The sequence below is a fragment of the Pinus tabuliformis genome, chromosome 2_2, assembly GCF_031772625.1.
Source record: "Pinus tabuliformis cultivar Carrire ecotype Pingquan chromosome 2_2, CPIR1, whole genome shotgun sequence".
NCBI classification, from domain to species: domain Eukaryota; kingdom Viridiplantae; phylum Streptophyta; class Pinopsida; order Pinales; family Pinaceae; genus Pinus; species Pinus tabuliformis.
In genome coordinates this window covers 1,312,926,314-1,312,942,906 of record NC_142300.1, presented here as the reverse complement: position 1 = coordinate 1,312,942,906, position 16,593 = coordinate 1,312,926,314, and the positions used below count along the sequence as shown (strand labels likewise).

The window sequence follows — 16,593 nt, the reverse complement described above, 5'->3', positions numbered from 1 at the left end:
TAAGCTCTAGGCAATTGTATATACCATTTAGTTGCCAGACCTATTAATGTTCGCTAGAAAAGGCAAAGCTTAATCGAATCATCATTCAGGGTGTTGGATGAACACCACAAATGGAAAGTCATCACATGATTCGACGGATCTTAACCTGGATTTCCATTGAATTTAGGAATATCAGAGGGGAGTTTATGAAGAATCACAGGACACCAAGGGGCATAAGCAATTGGATCATTTGTCAACCGGTTTAGATCTAGTAATTTTAGAGTTGCTACAAAGGGAAATTGTTGATTCAAGTTAGGCAAAGCATACCAAGGATATGATGGAATCACCTGAGCAGTAGGTCTTTGCATACCGGCATAATGTATTTGATGCTGGTAACTTTGATAAGGTTGATGGGAATAACCATTATAGTATGACTGTTGATAACCACTTTGGAAATGCGATTTCCCATTACTTACAAAGACTTTTGCTCAGGTCCTTGGTATGATTGCTAGAATTGTGGTTGTTGGTATTGAACCAGGCATGGTTGTTGGACCATTTGCTGTTGTCCAATACTAGATGATTGACCAAGATGTGGAGTCATAGTACCTGTTTGAGCCTGATTCGATCCAGATAAGGAGGCACTAACTTGAGTTGTGATTGAATCACTGAGACGAGAGGCTGTTGTATTGCAACTTGAGAAACTTGAGGTTGGCATACAATAGGTAGTGCTTGTACTTGTGATGTCACAATTGCAGGTGTAGTGGGAATATTCGACATAGGATGGACTGGTTGCATTGCAACCCTTGGTTGTTGAGGCAGTATTGGTACCCAACCGCTGGATGTAATTCCAGTTTGACCTGAACCCTGTTGTAAACTCTCATATGGTTGTTCTCCTGGAGGGAATAATGAAAAGGCATACTGCCCCCCATATGGTGGCAATCCGGTACTCAAAGGGTAGATTGGCCTTTGAAGACAAATCGGATCGACTTGTTGAGTTTCAATAAGAAATGCCAGATGAGAATCCAGATGAAGAAATAGGAACCGACCATGTTGTCGAAACAATCCCTGATTGGACTTTGGGCTTTTTGTTGATAACTTGCCGGGACAGATGGTATACCAGCAATCATTGTAGGAATGGCAGTAGGAAGCTCTGCCGTAGCTGTGTCAGTTGACACAGTCCTAGATGTTGATGGTTGTTCAGACATGTTTAGTCTATCCAAAATATTTCCTAGCGATTCGACAGGAACTTGCGATGAAAAAGAACTAACTTTTGTAGTAGAAGGATGTAGGTGGATCCCAGTTCCAAAATGCACTGGAGTATTGGGTGGAAGATCCTCTAATATTTCTTCTATAGCAATCAATCTAGGTGGAAGATGTAGACCATTAGGTCCGTAAAATATTTCTGGAGCCAAAGAAAGTGTAGCTTCCGTAGTAACATATACTGGAGGGGTGACACCTTCTGAATTCTGGAATTCAACCTCCAGATGTTCAGGTAAGTGAACTTCAGTTTCTTGATCACCCCTAGGTGGAGTTGCTTCAGGAATAAAGGTGTCTACCGTTACACTAGGATCAGTTCTAATGTCCTCTTGTAACTGCGAAACTTCTTCTGTAAAGGCAGCGTACTAGAGATAATTGGACTAACTGTAGTCTCTGACAACGTTGAAACGCAAGTTTCAAATAAATTAGGTGAATTGGACTCAGTTAAAAGAGAATGCTTTTCTCGGTATGGTTTCGTTTCTGAGGTCAAAGACGGTTGACTCGCTAGTCTCTGCAAATGACGGGGTTTTTATTGACCGTGAACGACGAGGTTTTGATTGACTTTCTTCCATGATTTCAGATTACTTGATCAACTCAAAAAATTAAAGGGGAAAATGTTATTCCGATTTAGATGAATTTTAAGACACTTTTATGCAACTTGTTTTTTCAATTTTTAAGAGTCGAGAAAAAGCTAAAGATGACTCTAGTCACTTCGCCTTCGATTTTTAATGAGCCTGAAGTGACAAGTACTCAGATGGACCTTTTCTTTTAAGGAGTCGAAAAGGAATGAAAGTGACTGCTCTGGAAGTCTAGCTAGAGGGTTTACCAAATTGATCGTAAAACTGCAAAATACACCTTGGTGATAAATGATAGAGAAATTACCAAGGACTTATGTACGACAGTCAATCTTCCCAAATGTTGTGTTCAGTGCATTACGATCGATAGGGCGGTAGACACGACTTCCTAAGGATAAAGGATGATAGCCTATTGTGGTCTCCCAATATATACGCGATGGTACGGGGAGCACAAGTCCGTACTGGCACTTGTCGTATCAAAGAGGAGGAATCACCCAACCTACAATGAAAATGATAGTTACCAGGTTTTATGACGCCGGAACACATCTCTAACCTAGACTTCTAGATGTGTTGCGTTAAATGCCAAAGCATTTCTATGTTCATTGAGGTTTATTTTATGGTTGATCTTGCTTAGAAGTTTGTCTTTCAAGGTTCACTGCGTGATGTAGATGTGAAATTCCTAAATATGCAATCTAAAATGATAAACAATCATTTATGTTCTTTTAGCAATGAAAATCCTAGCTACAAAGAAAAGAAGATAACGATTTTTTCTTTCAGCAAAGAGCATAGAGCACACACTAAATGCACTTTCCTAAATAGAAAAAAGCAGTCAAAATGTAGATGTACATGCATGTATTTGTTTTCCGCTTTATTAATGTGTGAATGACAAAAAGAATGCTAAGTACAGATCTGAACTATTTTCTTTCAAAGTGACAATACTAACAATTTTCTCTTTTCAAAACGAAAGGAAGACTAAGACGAAACTTTTCGATTTTGAATTTAAAAATGTTTTCGACACTTGAGATACTAATAATTTCAAAATCAAGTACAATGACAAAAATATAATCAACTATCTAGAAGAGGAAGACTTTACGACACTCTTCTTTTGATTCAGAATGACAATTACAACACTTGCATCAAAAACGACAGTTCGATTAGGCTACTTTCGACAAAGGAGGATTGAAAATGATCGACAAATACACAAAAACATTTACAATTCCTAACTAATGGAGGCTGAAATAATGTGAAGGAAGATGGTTACAGCCAGAAGGTACTGATCATGAACAACAAAACAACTGCATAAAGCTGAAAACAGAGAGAAAAAACCAAATTTCATAGAAGAAAACACAGTTTACTCAATCATCACACCTGTAACACAGGGAAACAGGGATGCATCTCACTTGCAACACACGGGAGGTGTGATGCATCCAGGTTGCACAGTTACAGACAATGTGATGGGCCAGGGAGCGAAGCTGAGCTTGGTTTTTTCTCAAAACTTGCAGCTAAGTTCAGTGATTTAGGCTGAGTAATGATGGACAGTAAACACAAAGCATAAGGGTAGGATCTGATGAGGTTCTGAGCTACCACAAGGTCACTTAGGATGCTTTGTAAGTCAGATGTTTAGTTCATAAACCAACTCGGAGATTGACTGAAGCAATGTTTATCTACTTCACAATTGCTTAGCAAAGGCGTTTTGAAAGCTAGCTGGCTAACTTCAGGCTCTGTCTGTAGTTTATAAAGAAAACAATAAACAAACAAAACAAACTATTTGTTCCTCAGTGGAGTCACCATTTTTTCAGGGAAAACTAGTGTCGATTCGAACTCCTAGTCCCACTAAGATGGGTAGCTATCTTAGAAACAAACAATGAAAGCTTTTCAAGAGTTCCTTTAATTGTGATAGATGGAAGATAAGAATAGAAGACCAACCTAGATTCTTTGCTTTGATCCTAGCTTGATTTCCCCTTTCCTTGATAGAATTTGCTACTCCTCTCCTACTTGTCCCGCCTTAAAGAGTACCTGTAGAGTCAAAGTAACAACAAACTATCAAAGCATCTCTATCTAAAACATCATAACCAATATGGAATCAGAAACACATTGACCATACAATTGCATTCATAAACAATAAGATTCACAAATACAAGATCATATGGAAGAAAAATCAAAGAACTTTATTAATAGTAATGTAAGAGAGGATTACAACCCAGCTGTCTGATCAAGCATCATCCTCCCAGTTGTAGAAGCCCTCTTCACCTCATGAACAAGCAAATCACCCAACAATGCAATGTCTCTTCCCAAAAAACCAACAACACTTCCTTACAAAATACAAAATTCCAGCCTCTAGATCTCTCAGATGAGTCATCCATATATAGATGTCTTGCAAGGGTGTGAGTCAGCTCTGGGTTTTTGATTAGTGTCATTCCACTGATAGTTCTTGGTTCCATTTGGATATTTCATGATCTCTTACTCATCATTGGGCGAATTTAGAGAGGCAAGTGTCACAGGAGAAGTTTCTGGAAGATTCCATGATCATCTACCTTGCAAACTATCTCTGCCATTTGTCTATTCTCACTCATCGCACCCCACAGAAGGCCATTTCAGTATGCATTGCACTTGGCCAGTTAGGTAGTCAGTATGCATCGCATCTTGTCCATGGAGCAGCCTGTATGGTCCAGTTTTGGCCAATTTTGAGTAGTTTTTTCAGGTGGAACTTCTGGGAAATGATGTAATCAACTGACCATGATCCTTTAGGGTATGAAGCAACACTTTTAGGGACTTGAGGAGTCCTTAGTTTATGGACATATGAGTTTTGGGTTACAGTGCCCAAATATGTCTATAACAGTAGGAGGCCCACTCATTCACTGATGGATTTTCGGGGTACTATCAGATCAAGATCACATTGGAGGATAGGAACAAAGAAACTTTCGTGACCGAATGGGGTTGTTTTCAGTATATTGTCATGCCATTTGGACTCAAGAATGCGCCCATAATATTCTCTCGGGTAGTTATAACAACATTTAAAGAGTTCATCCATAAGTTATTAGAAGTGTATTTTTATGACTGGACGGTGTTCAGCTTAGTGAAGCACCATGTAGCAAGTCTGCGCCTGATGCTGGATATGTACCACATATACCAGATCGTGCTGAACCTGAAAAAGTGTCTATTCTATGTCCGCTTTGGGATCTTTCTGGGTCATGTGGTGTGCAAGCAAGGGCTGATGGTGGACCTTGCCAAGATAGTGGTGATAGTAAATTTGGAGGTCTCGAGAAGTGTCAAACCATTGTGCACCACGGTAGGACATATAGGATATTATAGAAAATTCATCAAGGCGTATGCTCAGATTACCGTGCCTATGGAGAAACTATTGAAGAAGGACGCTACATTCTGCTGGGATGAAGAATGTCACCACAATCTGGATGTATTGAAAGAGAAGATGGTCACTGCGTCAATCTTGGTCTTCCCGCATGGAAAATTTTAGGGCGAATTTTCGCCCTTGGGCTAAATTAAGGGGTTTTATATTTTTATTGGGCGAATATTTTGTAGCATAATACATTGTTACAAATTGCCTCAAATTTATTTTATAAAAAAATTAGGTATGGAGGTTAACCCACCTTATTTTAAGGGAGAGGGTAAAAAAAGTAAATTTAGCCCTTGAAATTAGGAGTTACAATCTTCCATTCGCCCTCATTTTCAAGAAAATGTATTTATGATAGTTATAAATAAAAATATAAATACAGTGGAGGTATGGTAAATAAATAAAAGCTCTTTTTATACTTACTCCAAAGGTATGGTAAATAAATAAAAATACAAATAAACTAGAGGTATGGTAAATAAATAAAACCTCTTTTTATATTTAGTCCATAACCCTCTTTCTATTTAAGAAGGCTCAAAAACGAGGTTTCATTTAAGTGAATCCTATGGGCCAAATACCATATTTATAAAAGAGGTATGGTAAATAAATAAAACATTTTTTTATATTTACTCCATATGTCACCTTATATTTATGAACACGCAAGCGTGTAAATAAATAAAAATATAAATGAAGTGGAGGTATGGTAAATAAATAAAACCTCTTTCTATTTTTAGTCCATAACCCTCTTTCTTAAGGCTCAAAAAAGAGGTTTTATTTAATTGAATCCTATGGGCCAAATACCATATTTATAAAAAAGGTATGGTAAATCAATAAAAATATAAATAAACGAGAGGTATGGTAAATAATTTTTTTTTTTTTTATATTTACTCCATAAGCCACCTTATATTTAAGAACACTAAAAAAATGTGTTATATTTAGGTGAAGCCTATTGGCCAAATACCATGGGCCAAATTATTATTAATACCATGCAAAAAAACATTATTAACCCTAGTATTAGTATTAATAAAAATAAAGATGGCACATGGTATTGACCCGGTATTCACATGGAATGCCCCCTATTTAAAGGGGGGAATTAAACTAGCATAGATCCATCTTCACTCTGGATCAAATATCTTGATATGCAAACTAACATTGAGTGAAAAACTATTTGATCCCTCTCGGGGCTTGGTAGATCAAGAGTAAAAATGGATCTTGTAATTTAATGTCACTTAAACATTTTAACTTGGTTAAAATAAAAAAATAAAATAAAAATAGATTATTAATTTTATTAATTTTTATAAATTACTAATAGTTGTTTTTAAGCTCCAGGTTTATGATAAACCATGGTATTGACCCATGGTAATACTATGGTATTCATGTGAGCATAGACTATTTAAAGGGGAAATTCTATCAGCCTAGATCCATCTTAATTCCAGGTATACCAAGTGCTCTGAGGGATAAATAGATTTCATCCCTCTAAGAGTGGTAGATGTGGAGTTAAGATGGATATAGGTTGGTTTTTATGATAATGAAGATATTAAATAGACTTAGGAAAATATATCGTAAAAAAAAATCTTAAGGTGAATGGTTAAAGCTACATTTAGTCACTTCATGAAATTTAGTAAAAAATACTGATATCTCCATTAATATTGGTTTTTCTGATTTAACAAAAAAAAAAATTCAAAACAATGAAATCTTAACTCTTTCTGCATCACCCTCGCAGAAGAGAGATAGTCGCTGACCAGATTTCTCACCATTTTTCAAACATTCTCAATATGATATCTTCATGAAAAAGTTAAGGTACTGATCTTGGATTAGTTGTTTGAAAAATATGCTGGTTTGTACAACCTTTCATCTTCTCTGCTATTCTTAGTTTGTCGTAATGATCTGTAAGGGTTACACTCGTGCTAGATTGATGAAGGATGCCTTAATGATTTCCTTCTAGCGGATCTTTCCCTATCGACTCCGACTCATTGCTCTGGGGCAAAGATCTAGAGTCCATTTGGCAGTACCTTGGGGTTTGCAGTCATTAGTGGTAGATCCTTCGCTATCGACAATGGGAAACCATCATTGTCTCCTGATCGATTGATTCTCATAGGTGTTCGACTCCAACTCATCTATTCACACTTGTTAGATTGTACTGGGTACCTTGACGCTCATTATCATTATCGGTGAGTAGTCTCGCATTTGTTAATGGTATACATCAATGACCGGTAATCAAACGATTTCTCACATGGTCGAATTCAGATCATTTATTCCCATGGTGTAGAAATGTACCACGGCGGTCGGTGAAGACCTCAGGTTGTATCAGCATTCATTGGTTCACTTGACAGTTGCTTCTGTTGCTGCTAGTTGATACCACTCCACCTTATATGTTGCAGTCAGTCATGGTGACATTCTATATGTTGGCACCTGAGTTTGCAGTGTAGTACCATCCTATTCCATCATGTTCAGTTGGTACCTTTTGGGATCAGTCTTTGATATCAGTGATCCGTTGCATCTTTCAGCATCATTGACAGTCTTATATGTGATATTTAGACATGTACTTGTTCATCATGATCAGATGATCCATTATGTATTTTCCAGTCATTTATACTTGTACACTTAGTGGATCCGCTTGTACTTGATATCCGGACATGCTTTACTTTTTTTGAGAATGGGTATGCCCACCTTAGACAATGTTTCTTTCTGATCTCCTTCGGTGGCTTGGCAGGCTGAATTCTGGTGAAGTCCTCCTCAGTTTTTGACAGATTTCCTTTCCATGTACTTGCATAATACATTTCGGCCATCATGTACCCCTTCTGACCTCATATATTAGGGGGCATCTGTTATAGCTCCAAATCTCACTCTTATGGTTTGTGATGCTGCACTCATGGCCTAGGACAACCCCTCCTTCCAGACTTGGTCCTAAAATTTAAAAAACAGTGTTTTATCCCTTATACACGACATTTCCCTAAGTTAAACACGTGTATACGCGGGTCTGTGTATACCCAACCCGTGTATATGTATTAAAACACTTAAAAAAATATAAAACTCCTTATTTTTTGGCGGAGATCGTGAGTTTTACCTGCTGATCACCTGATAGTTCCCGTGGCCCAACTGTTCCCAACCAACTCCCAACTAAAAAACTACTTTGGGAGAGGTATAAAAAGACCTCAAAGCGAAGGCCTAAGGGAGGAGAGAAGAGAGAGAAAGGTTATTATGCTGAGATTTTTCCCCTTACCAGGTCTGAAGTCCCTTGTGCCTTCTGCACTTCCCCCATTTGTACAGGAAACCCTTGTTTCCTTGTGTTGATGTTCATCCACCATTTATGACATCATGGAGTGAGTCATGGAAGGAGTTTGTTAAAGGCTTGAGGCTGGAACGGATCCGGAAGGAAGATTTGCTTGGAGCCTGCTGAAGGTGACTCAAGTGAAATTATTCCTTTTGATGTACTTTATTTGTCTATAATAAAAGAAACACATGTCTTGGTTCCCGATATAAATCTTCTTTATGTTTATGATATTCATGTTTAAGAATTCATATGTAAATGGTTGTTTAGATTTCATAACTAACTACCTTTATTTATAACATGAAGATGGTTTCTTTATAAGGTTTTGTCCATATACTGTTGTGCTCTTTGAAATTGGTTGTTTTGCAGGACAAAAGAGAAGAAGGGAACTCCAAGAAGGGTTTGGACCCTAAGGGCCTTCTCAAACGTAGGACCTAAGGTATGTCCCCTTTACAATAGAATTTTCTTATAATAGCATAATGGCTATGTGAATGTGTGTTTCTTTGAATAGATAACTTTCAGTCTGCTAGGGTTTCAACCCAAAAAGCCCTAGGGGAACATTCCCTCCAACACTGGTATGCTTAAAAAAATGTTGGATGAAGCCAAAAATTTGCACGTTATTGATTTTGACATCACACCTAGGTTGGGTTCTCTTGATCCATCTTTGAAGAGGAAGAAGAGTTTCCTTAGCCCCACAAAGAAAAGAAGAAGTAGCAGAAAAAGCAATGGTTTGGAAATTGATTTAAATGTTGATCCATCAAAATATGAACCATTTGAGTTTCAATACCTCAATAAGCGAGGAAGTTATCGATCAAATAATTCCCTGTCTATGGTTCCAGGTTAGTTTCATGTGTTAAATAGAGTCATGGTTTTAGATTTAAGTATTTAATCATCACCATTATTTAACATGTGGTATGTTTATTTTTATAGCAATGCAAAAATCCGAAACCATGGCGACAACCCAAGACCAAAGGGAGATGCAAGACCATCCAACCTTACCTTCCATGCCAGGTACATTTGACACTCTTTAATTGTGTGCACACATATACCTTGATGCTCTAGCAAATTTCTTTGTGATAACATATGACACTTTGCTAGGTAACTATAGAACAAGTGGAGAAGCATCATCTTCTACCATGACTGACCATCCATGCAAGGGCTTCAACTCTAGTGGGAATGGCCTCGTCAAGTGGATTTCCATTTTTCTTATGAACATACCCTTTTCATAATCTGTTCATGGTCACTGAAAAATTTATAGATCCTCTTCTACACCTTTCTATCACTAAGGTGTAACTATATTTTCTATATGCATGCCCAGTTGATGGTCCTTACATGATCTTCAATGCTTTTTCATGGTTTAGGTCAAAAGGTATTTTTCACTCGAATATTAGGATTGCCAAATGTGATCATTGTCAGTGCTTATGTTTCTTCCCATGCATTGCTCATTGAAACAAAGTTCAATCCTCAACGCCTTTCCCCCACTAAGGTGTTAACTGTATTTCCTATTCCAAAGTCATGGGCTTTACATGCCTTTTTATGCTTTTTCATGGTTGAGGAGAAGGACCATAATATGGGTTCATTGCCCATACTTTTATCTTTTCCCTATCCATCATGCTGGCTATCAAATAGAATCTCTTCACTTATTTATGTTCATGCAACATGTTTGATTTTTATACTTAAACATGTAGTTTCTATGTTCTCATACCTATGTTCATGGTTCGGTGTTTATTAGATTTATATATATTTATATTTTACATCTTTATAAAGTTATGGTTAGATAGTCAAAGTTTAATGAGATTTGAACCTTATCATTGTGTTTTTTTGTTGTTGGATTTTTTATTCCTTGCCTCTAGTCAGAGATCTCGTTGGATTTTCATGACCTCATCAAGCTAATTTTGCCTTCATGGAATATTATATGATAGCATAGTAGATTGTTATGTTATTTTGAACATGCCCTCTTCATGATTTGTTGATGTTCACTGAACGATGTTCTATCCTTTTATGCCTGTGATAATATGTGAATTGTCTTATTGCCCAAATCAATTACGGTTGCTATATTTAAGTTGTTTGTTCAAACAATAATGTTTATTTTTATCTTGTGTGCTCATGTATATATGCGTGTTGAAGTTCCTGGTCACATATAGTTTATGGTCTGCTAGGATAATATAGGTGTTGATTAATTTTCAAAATTTTAATGTGGACACTCTTTTTTTCAGGTTGTTCTATAGTTATGCTTCCAACCAGGATTGTCCATGCATTGAACCTCAATGTGGAAGACATAAATTCTTAGCCAAGCACACAATGTGGTCTTTTTCCAAGCACACAATGTGGTCTTTTGCCAAGCACACAATTCTCAACCAAGCACACAATGTTTATCTAGGATCCTCAGAAATTTTCTAATCTAGTTGACTAAATTTTATAGTTCAGGCTTGTTGGGAGGGGTGGTAACTATTGTGGTTGGTTGGTTGGAAATTAGTCTGCTATACAAATATTTTTTGTTGTAAAACGCATCATTGAAGTGATGGTCATGGTTGAAGGCTTGTATTTTATCTAGTCCATGGTTTTCCAAATTCCAGTTGTATAGTAAGTGAAAAAGTCGTGATAGATTAATTTACCTTTTGTATAAGCATCATTACATGAAATGATGCTCTAGAAGCACCAGGGAAGTAGTATTCAATAATGTGGTAGTTTCCACGGTCCTGAGGAAACAGTTCTAGCATTTTGTAATAAATTGAATATAATGAAATCCATTGCAGTGAATATCTTGCTAGCAATATGTTACATTTCCAAATTTTTTATGTTCAACTCCACTCCATTTTGATATCTTCCTTCTTACGTCAGTAAAGCAGATCCGTTGCAATCGTTGTACTTAGCATTCTAATGGCAACCCCTTTAAATTATTAATTAACCAATTTAAGCTAATAAAGAAGATCCTTCCAAGTGTCCACTCTATTCCATCTATGTTCCTCAGACATGACAATGAAAACACTGATTCATTCTTTGAAATTTTCTCCCTTCACCATATTTCTGCTTTTGAACCAATCTAATAAGGAAGTGATTTATGGTAAATCTTTAACATAGAATGTGTCCCATAACCATATCCATACAATGTTTGGGTCCATAAACAGATTGCAGTTTGTGTGAAGGTGCAACAACATTTAAAGAGACAGATCAGTTAATAGGCATCTTATGGTTGTTGTATGTATTCATGCTTGTTTTAAATTAATAGCATTTTCCAGACTTAGAAAGAAACTTATATGGTAGCTTTTATAAAATTAGAAGTGCTTTTATCGGTTCTGTGTTAGGCATAGATCTATCCTCTGCATCCCATTTTCAATGCAGAATGCAAAGCCACGACATGCCTTCCATGAGGCTCCTGCTAAGTCCTCATGGCAAAGAGGAAAACAGCTGGGACACTTACAATAGGCAAGGGACCCTCAGTTTGGATCAAGGATAGAATATAATTAATTCTCTTCAGAAAAGAAGGGAATACTTTATCTTTTATTTTTATGTGATCGTCGTAATTGTTTATATCTTCTTCCTGATTCATCACATTAGGTTTCTTTTGATCAACGTTTCGAACTAGCAACTGTGGTTCATCTTTCACATCCTAAAGATGAACCACCATTGCTAGTTTGAAACGTCGATCAAAAGAAACCTAATGCGATGAATCTGGAAGAAGATCTAAACAAGAAGGGAATAATATGAGAACCTTTCCTTGACATATTTGTAACTAAGGCCATTCAAATCTTCCCTTTCCCGCACATTTCCTTCAGTTAAATATTTGTAACATTGTTTTTTTGGTATCATAACCATAAAAACATGTTTTGATTGACTTTTCCTTTGTTTGTTCTTCCAATATTTCCTTGGTATTAATGCTCTGTGGGAGCCCCATCCATGCTTCCAGAGATATGTGCTTGTGAGAGCAAATGTAATTGGATTCATCATTTCTTTAAGACATTGGATTTATTGTAATGCCATAAGGCAACAATTTTCTAGATTGTTTAAACGATTCATTTTGGGATCTTGCTTATATTTTGATCAACTTCCCTAGAGAGATACCAAGGATTACATAGTTTTTAGCCTTTAGGACATGTCTTTCAAGATTTGAAGCAGAGTTTTAAGCATGTAATCCTCCTCAAACAATTTTAATATTACAAAGTTTTAGTCCTTCTGAGGTTTCTGGAAGACCTGCCCATTTTTTTGCTTATTTTCTTATTTAAGTTTTTTGAATATTTCTTGTTACTTATATCATAAAACACTAGAGGCAAGAGCATTCAACTTCTAAATAAATTTTTCATTTATAAATATCCTTTCATATCTTGCAACAGTTAAACTTGCCTTGTCTTTTCTCAGGCAACAATGAATGCTTGAAATGATTATCTAGTCATATCAAGAACATTGTTATATTTGTTGAAGATCAAGTTTTTTGTTAATTTTCTTATTTAAATTCCTTGAATATTTCCTCTACTTATATCATAACATGCTGGAGGCAAGAGCATTTGAATTCTGCATAAATCTTTCACTTATAAATATCCTTTCATGTTTTGCAACAGTTAGATTTGCCCAGTTTTTTCTCAGGTGATAATGCATGCTTCAAATGAATATCTAGTCATATCAAGAAGCTTGTTTTATTTGTTGAAGCTTGAGAAAATGTGGAGGTTTACTATTTGGTGCTTTTCCATTTCATACATTGTCATGATCAACAATAATAGTGATTATCATTCACAAAGATTTCATAGAGGAGATAGCGCCATCACCACTGGTCCTTTTCGTTGTCAGCAAAAGTGATCATCAAATTGTTACTTGTGCAAACTTGAGCATTTTTATTTCTCACATTTTCTGTGTTTCACATTTCTAGTAACATAGATTTAGGGTTACCTAATTTTATGACACATAACTCTAGGATATCACAAAACTAGATAAACAAATCTAAGTTAATGGATATGAGTCTATAAGTCTCCCAAAAGAACATAATCGTTTCAGATACTGGAGCAGAGAGAAAACACTACCAAAATGTTTCTGGGCCATTTCCTTATTTTTTAAAAGGTAATTTAAGCATCCAGAAACATCAATCCCACGTTTTGTCCCACACCTGAAACAATTCAGTATTATTGGAAATGTTGCAGGTCCAAACAGTGACATTTCAAGCCAAATAAATTGGAAGAAAAAACACAAAAAGTGCAAAACAAGACCCTAAGAGCATTTACACCAAACCTAACCCCAAAAATGAGCCTCAAAACTTATTAAAAATGTCTGTTGGGCTTCCCTTAAGTGCACCAATATTGAATAATTTCTAAGCTCTTTCTCTATCTGCATTGGACCCTCTTTTTGTTATTTGAGCGAGTTAAAAATGAAGATATGGAGAATCTTTTTGAGTTAACTAAAATTGCACTCCCAAGATCACATCCACTACCCCTATGGGTATTGCAAGCATATATGACACTAGCTCGTAATCCCCCATCACTAACATGTCTATCTCCATGTGTCTGTGTCTGTGTGTCTGTGGCTTCCCCACCACTTTGTATTCATTTTTTTCCAATTTGTTGTCTGTTTCTCCCCATGTTTCCATATCCATTTCCATTTCAATGCAACTTAGAAACAAATAGAATTACTCAACAAGGGAGAACATTATATAGACAATAAAATCAAATAACAAAAGAACATAATCGTTTCAGATACTGAAGTAGAGGGAAAACACCACCAAAACATTTCTAGGCCATTTCCTTATTTTTGAAAAGGCATTTTAGCATCCAGAAACATCAATCCCACGTTTTGGCCCACACCTGAAATGATTCAGTATTTCTCGAAATGTTGGAGGCCCAAATAGTGACATTTCAAGCCAAATAAGTTGGAAAAAAAACACAAAAAGTGAAAAAACAAGACCCTAAGAGCATCTACACCCAGAAATGAGCCTCAAAACTTATTAAAAATGTCTCTTGGGCTTCCCTTAAGTGCATCAATATTTAATACTTTCTGAGGTCTTTTTCTATCTACATTAGACCCTCATTTTGTCATTTCATCATGAGAGAGTTAAATATGAAGATATGCAGAATCTCTTGTTTTAACTGAAATTGCACTCCCAAGATCATATCCACTGCCCTTGTGAGTATCACAAGCATATATGACACCAGCTCGTAATCCCCCATCACTAACATGTCTATCTCCATGTGTTTGTGTCTGTGGTTTCCCCACCACTTTGTATTCATTTTTTTCCCAATTTGTTGTGTTTGTTTCTCCCCATGTTTCCATATCCATTTCCATTTCAATGTAGCTTAGAAACAAATAGAATTACTCAACAAGGGAGAACAAAATATAAACAATAAAATCAAATAACAAAAATAACAAATTGTGTCCACATACATTTGAATGCTCAAATAAAACATAATAGCATTATGGTCATAAACCTATACTTGCTCTTTCCTGTAAGGCAGAGGAAAAAAAAGAGATTTTGTAAAAGACTAGCCCTAATGTGGTCGATCAAATTCCATTGTTTTACTTTGTCCCTATCAAGAAAATGTGGAGATACACCAGACATCATAAGTAGTAACTTTATGTGATTGAAGGTGGATAATATGGGATTATAAACCCATTTTATATGAAATTGGAGTGAAAATTGTGATGACAAGTTGTTCTTTATTTCAGTCCTTAACTCCAAGCCCAGAATGCACACAAAATATTAATGGACCATTTTTTGTCTTTGATGGAAAGCTATGATTGTTTCATGGGATCATTGCAACTTTTCTGATTGCATAGAAAATAATGCCTAAGGTCAATTTTTACGCCGTAAGGCGTTCCCTTCTAAGACTAACTTCCCTGCTATCTACCTGTCTTCATTGTACACCATTAGATCTTTCGTTAGACGATTGAATTATAATCCGCCGTTGATTTACATATGACTAGACGCGACACGCGGGCGGTTGTAACGGGCGGTTCTCGTTTCTTGATAGAATGTGATGGAGCACTAACTGGCGGTTCTCCTTTCTGATTTCAAGATGGATCGGTTGCAAGATTATCAGCAGCCGAAACCCTCAAACTTAGCACTCCTGCTCGAAAAATTGAAATTCTAGTTTTGGTTTTCCTTTTCAAGATTTCAGAACGCAAAGAGTACCGCCTCCTAATAGCCATTGCATGGAGCTTCCCCAACCTCAGCTTCCTTTCGAAGGTAAATTTTATTACTCAAAATTCCCTGGATTGTTCTCGTAACGAAATCGCAAGCGTCTAAGATAAATGTTCGGCTTCATGAGATTTATTTAGAATGCTAGCACTTCGAATTAATTGATAGTGCGGTCGCAGGTTCGAAACCGCCTCACGACTTTCTTTCATTGTATGGTGACTCCTCTTCAAACCGCGTGGAACACAGATCTAGCCAAGGTAAACTATCTGGTCTTCCCGTATGTTCAGGGAAGAAAACCTCCGACATCGAATAACATCTACTATCTCGCCTCTTGCAGCAAATTCCACCCACCTGAAGACGCAGGATTTTTTACAACCTCTGGAAAGGGGCGGCAAAAATAGCAATACGAAAGGTCTGGAGGTTTCATCCGCCGAGACCTCCGCTGCAACTCCTGCCTCTTCCGTTGAGCATGTTCTTCCCGGCGGTATCGGTACTTACACTATAAGCCACATTTCGGGTTACAACCAGATGAACGGTAAGTCTGAGATTCCTGTGGTCCACGTAAACGTTGCAGAAACAAAACCAGAAGTGACCAGGGCTGCCTCGAGCACCAATTACGGAGGAGGCGCATTCACATTGTGGGAAGAACGCATTCGTGTTGTGGACGGGAATCGAACCTCCGACGGTCTGGCTACAAGTGATTTCAGCAAAGGTAACTTCCTTTTTCAGTTACTATCGTTTTTCTACAAGAGAAGCCATTATTAGGCTTGCCGGCTCTATAAGTTCGAGGAAGACAAGAAGACCTCAGATTAATATCCGCAAAATCCAACAGATATTGAAACCGCTGCATCATAAGCCTGCATCGAACGCTGACAACGAAGATCAGCCTGAAAGACTTTCCGTAGGTGAGACGCCTATCGTGAAATATTTTATATTGACAAATGTGGTTATAACTTCACACTATTCGACAGAAAGTAAAAAGTATAGAAAGGTTTTCAAGATTGAAAATTGTGTTTTTAACATTATTTTTTTAACTTTTTTCGCG

General features: G+C 36.9%; 1 protein-coding gene across 1 annotated transcript; it reads left to right on the top strand.

Annotated features, from left to right (window-relative positions):
- The first annotated feature begins 15,498 nt into the window (after nucleotides 1-15,498).
- Nucleotides 15,499-16,313, top strand: LOC149198358 (transcription factor BIM1-like). The gene is made up of 3 exons (XM_089409023.1): nucleotides 15,499-15,596; nucleotides 15,728-15,805; nucleotides 15,886-16,313. Exons 1-3 carry the CDS (start codon nucleotides 15,563-15,565, stop codon nucleotides 16,311-16,313), a joined length of 540 nt encoding a protein of 179 aa, XP_089265149.1. The 5' UTR covers nucleotides 15,499-15,562.
- Nucleotides 16,314-16,593: the final 280 nt, after the last annotated feature.

Excerpts from the sequence above, each read along its gene's own strand:
- LOC149198358 (XM_089409023.1), top strand. The coding sequence starts at position 15,563 with ATGGAGCTTCCCCAACCTCAGCTTCCTTTCGAAG. Across the intron at positions 15,597-15,727 it reads ACCTCAGCTTCCTTTCGAAG|GTTCGAAACCGCCTCACGAC; the intron begins GTAAATTTTATT and ends GTGCGGTCGCAG. Across the intron at positions 15,806-15,885 it reads GGAACACAGATCTAGCCAAG|CAAATTCCACCCACCTGAAG; the intron begins GTAAACTATCTG and ends CGCCTCTTGCAG.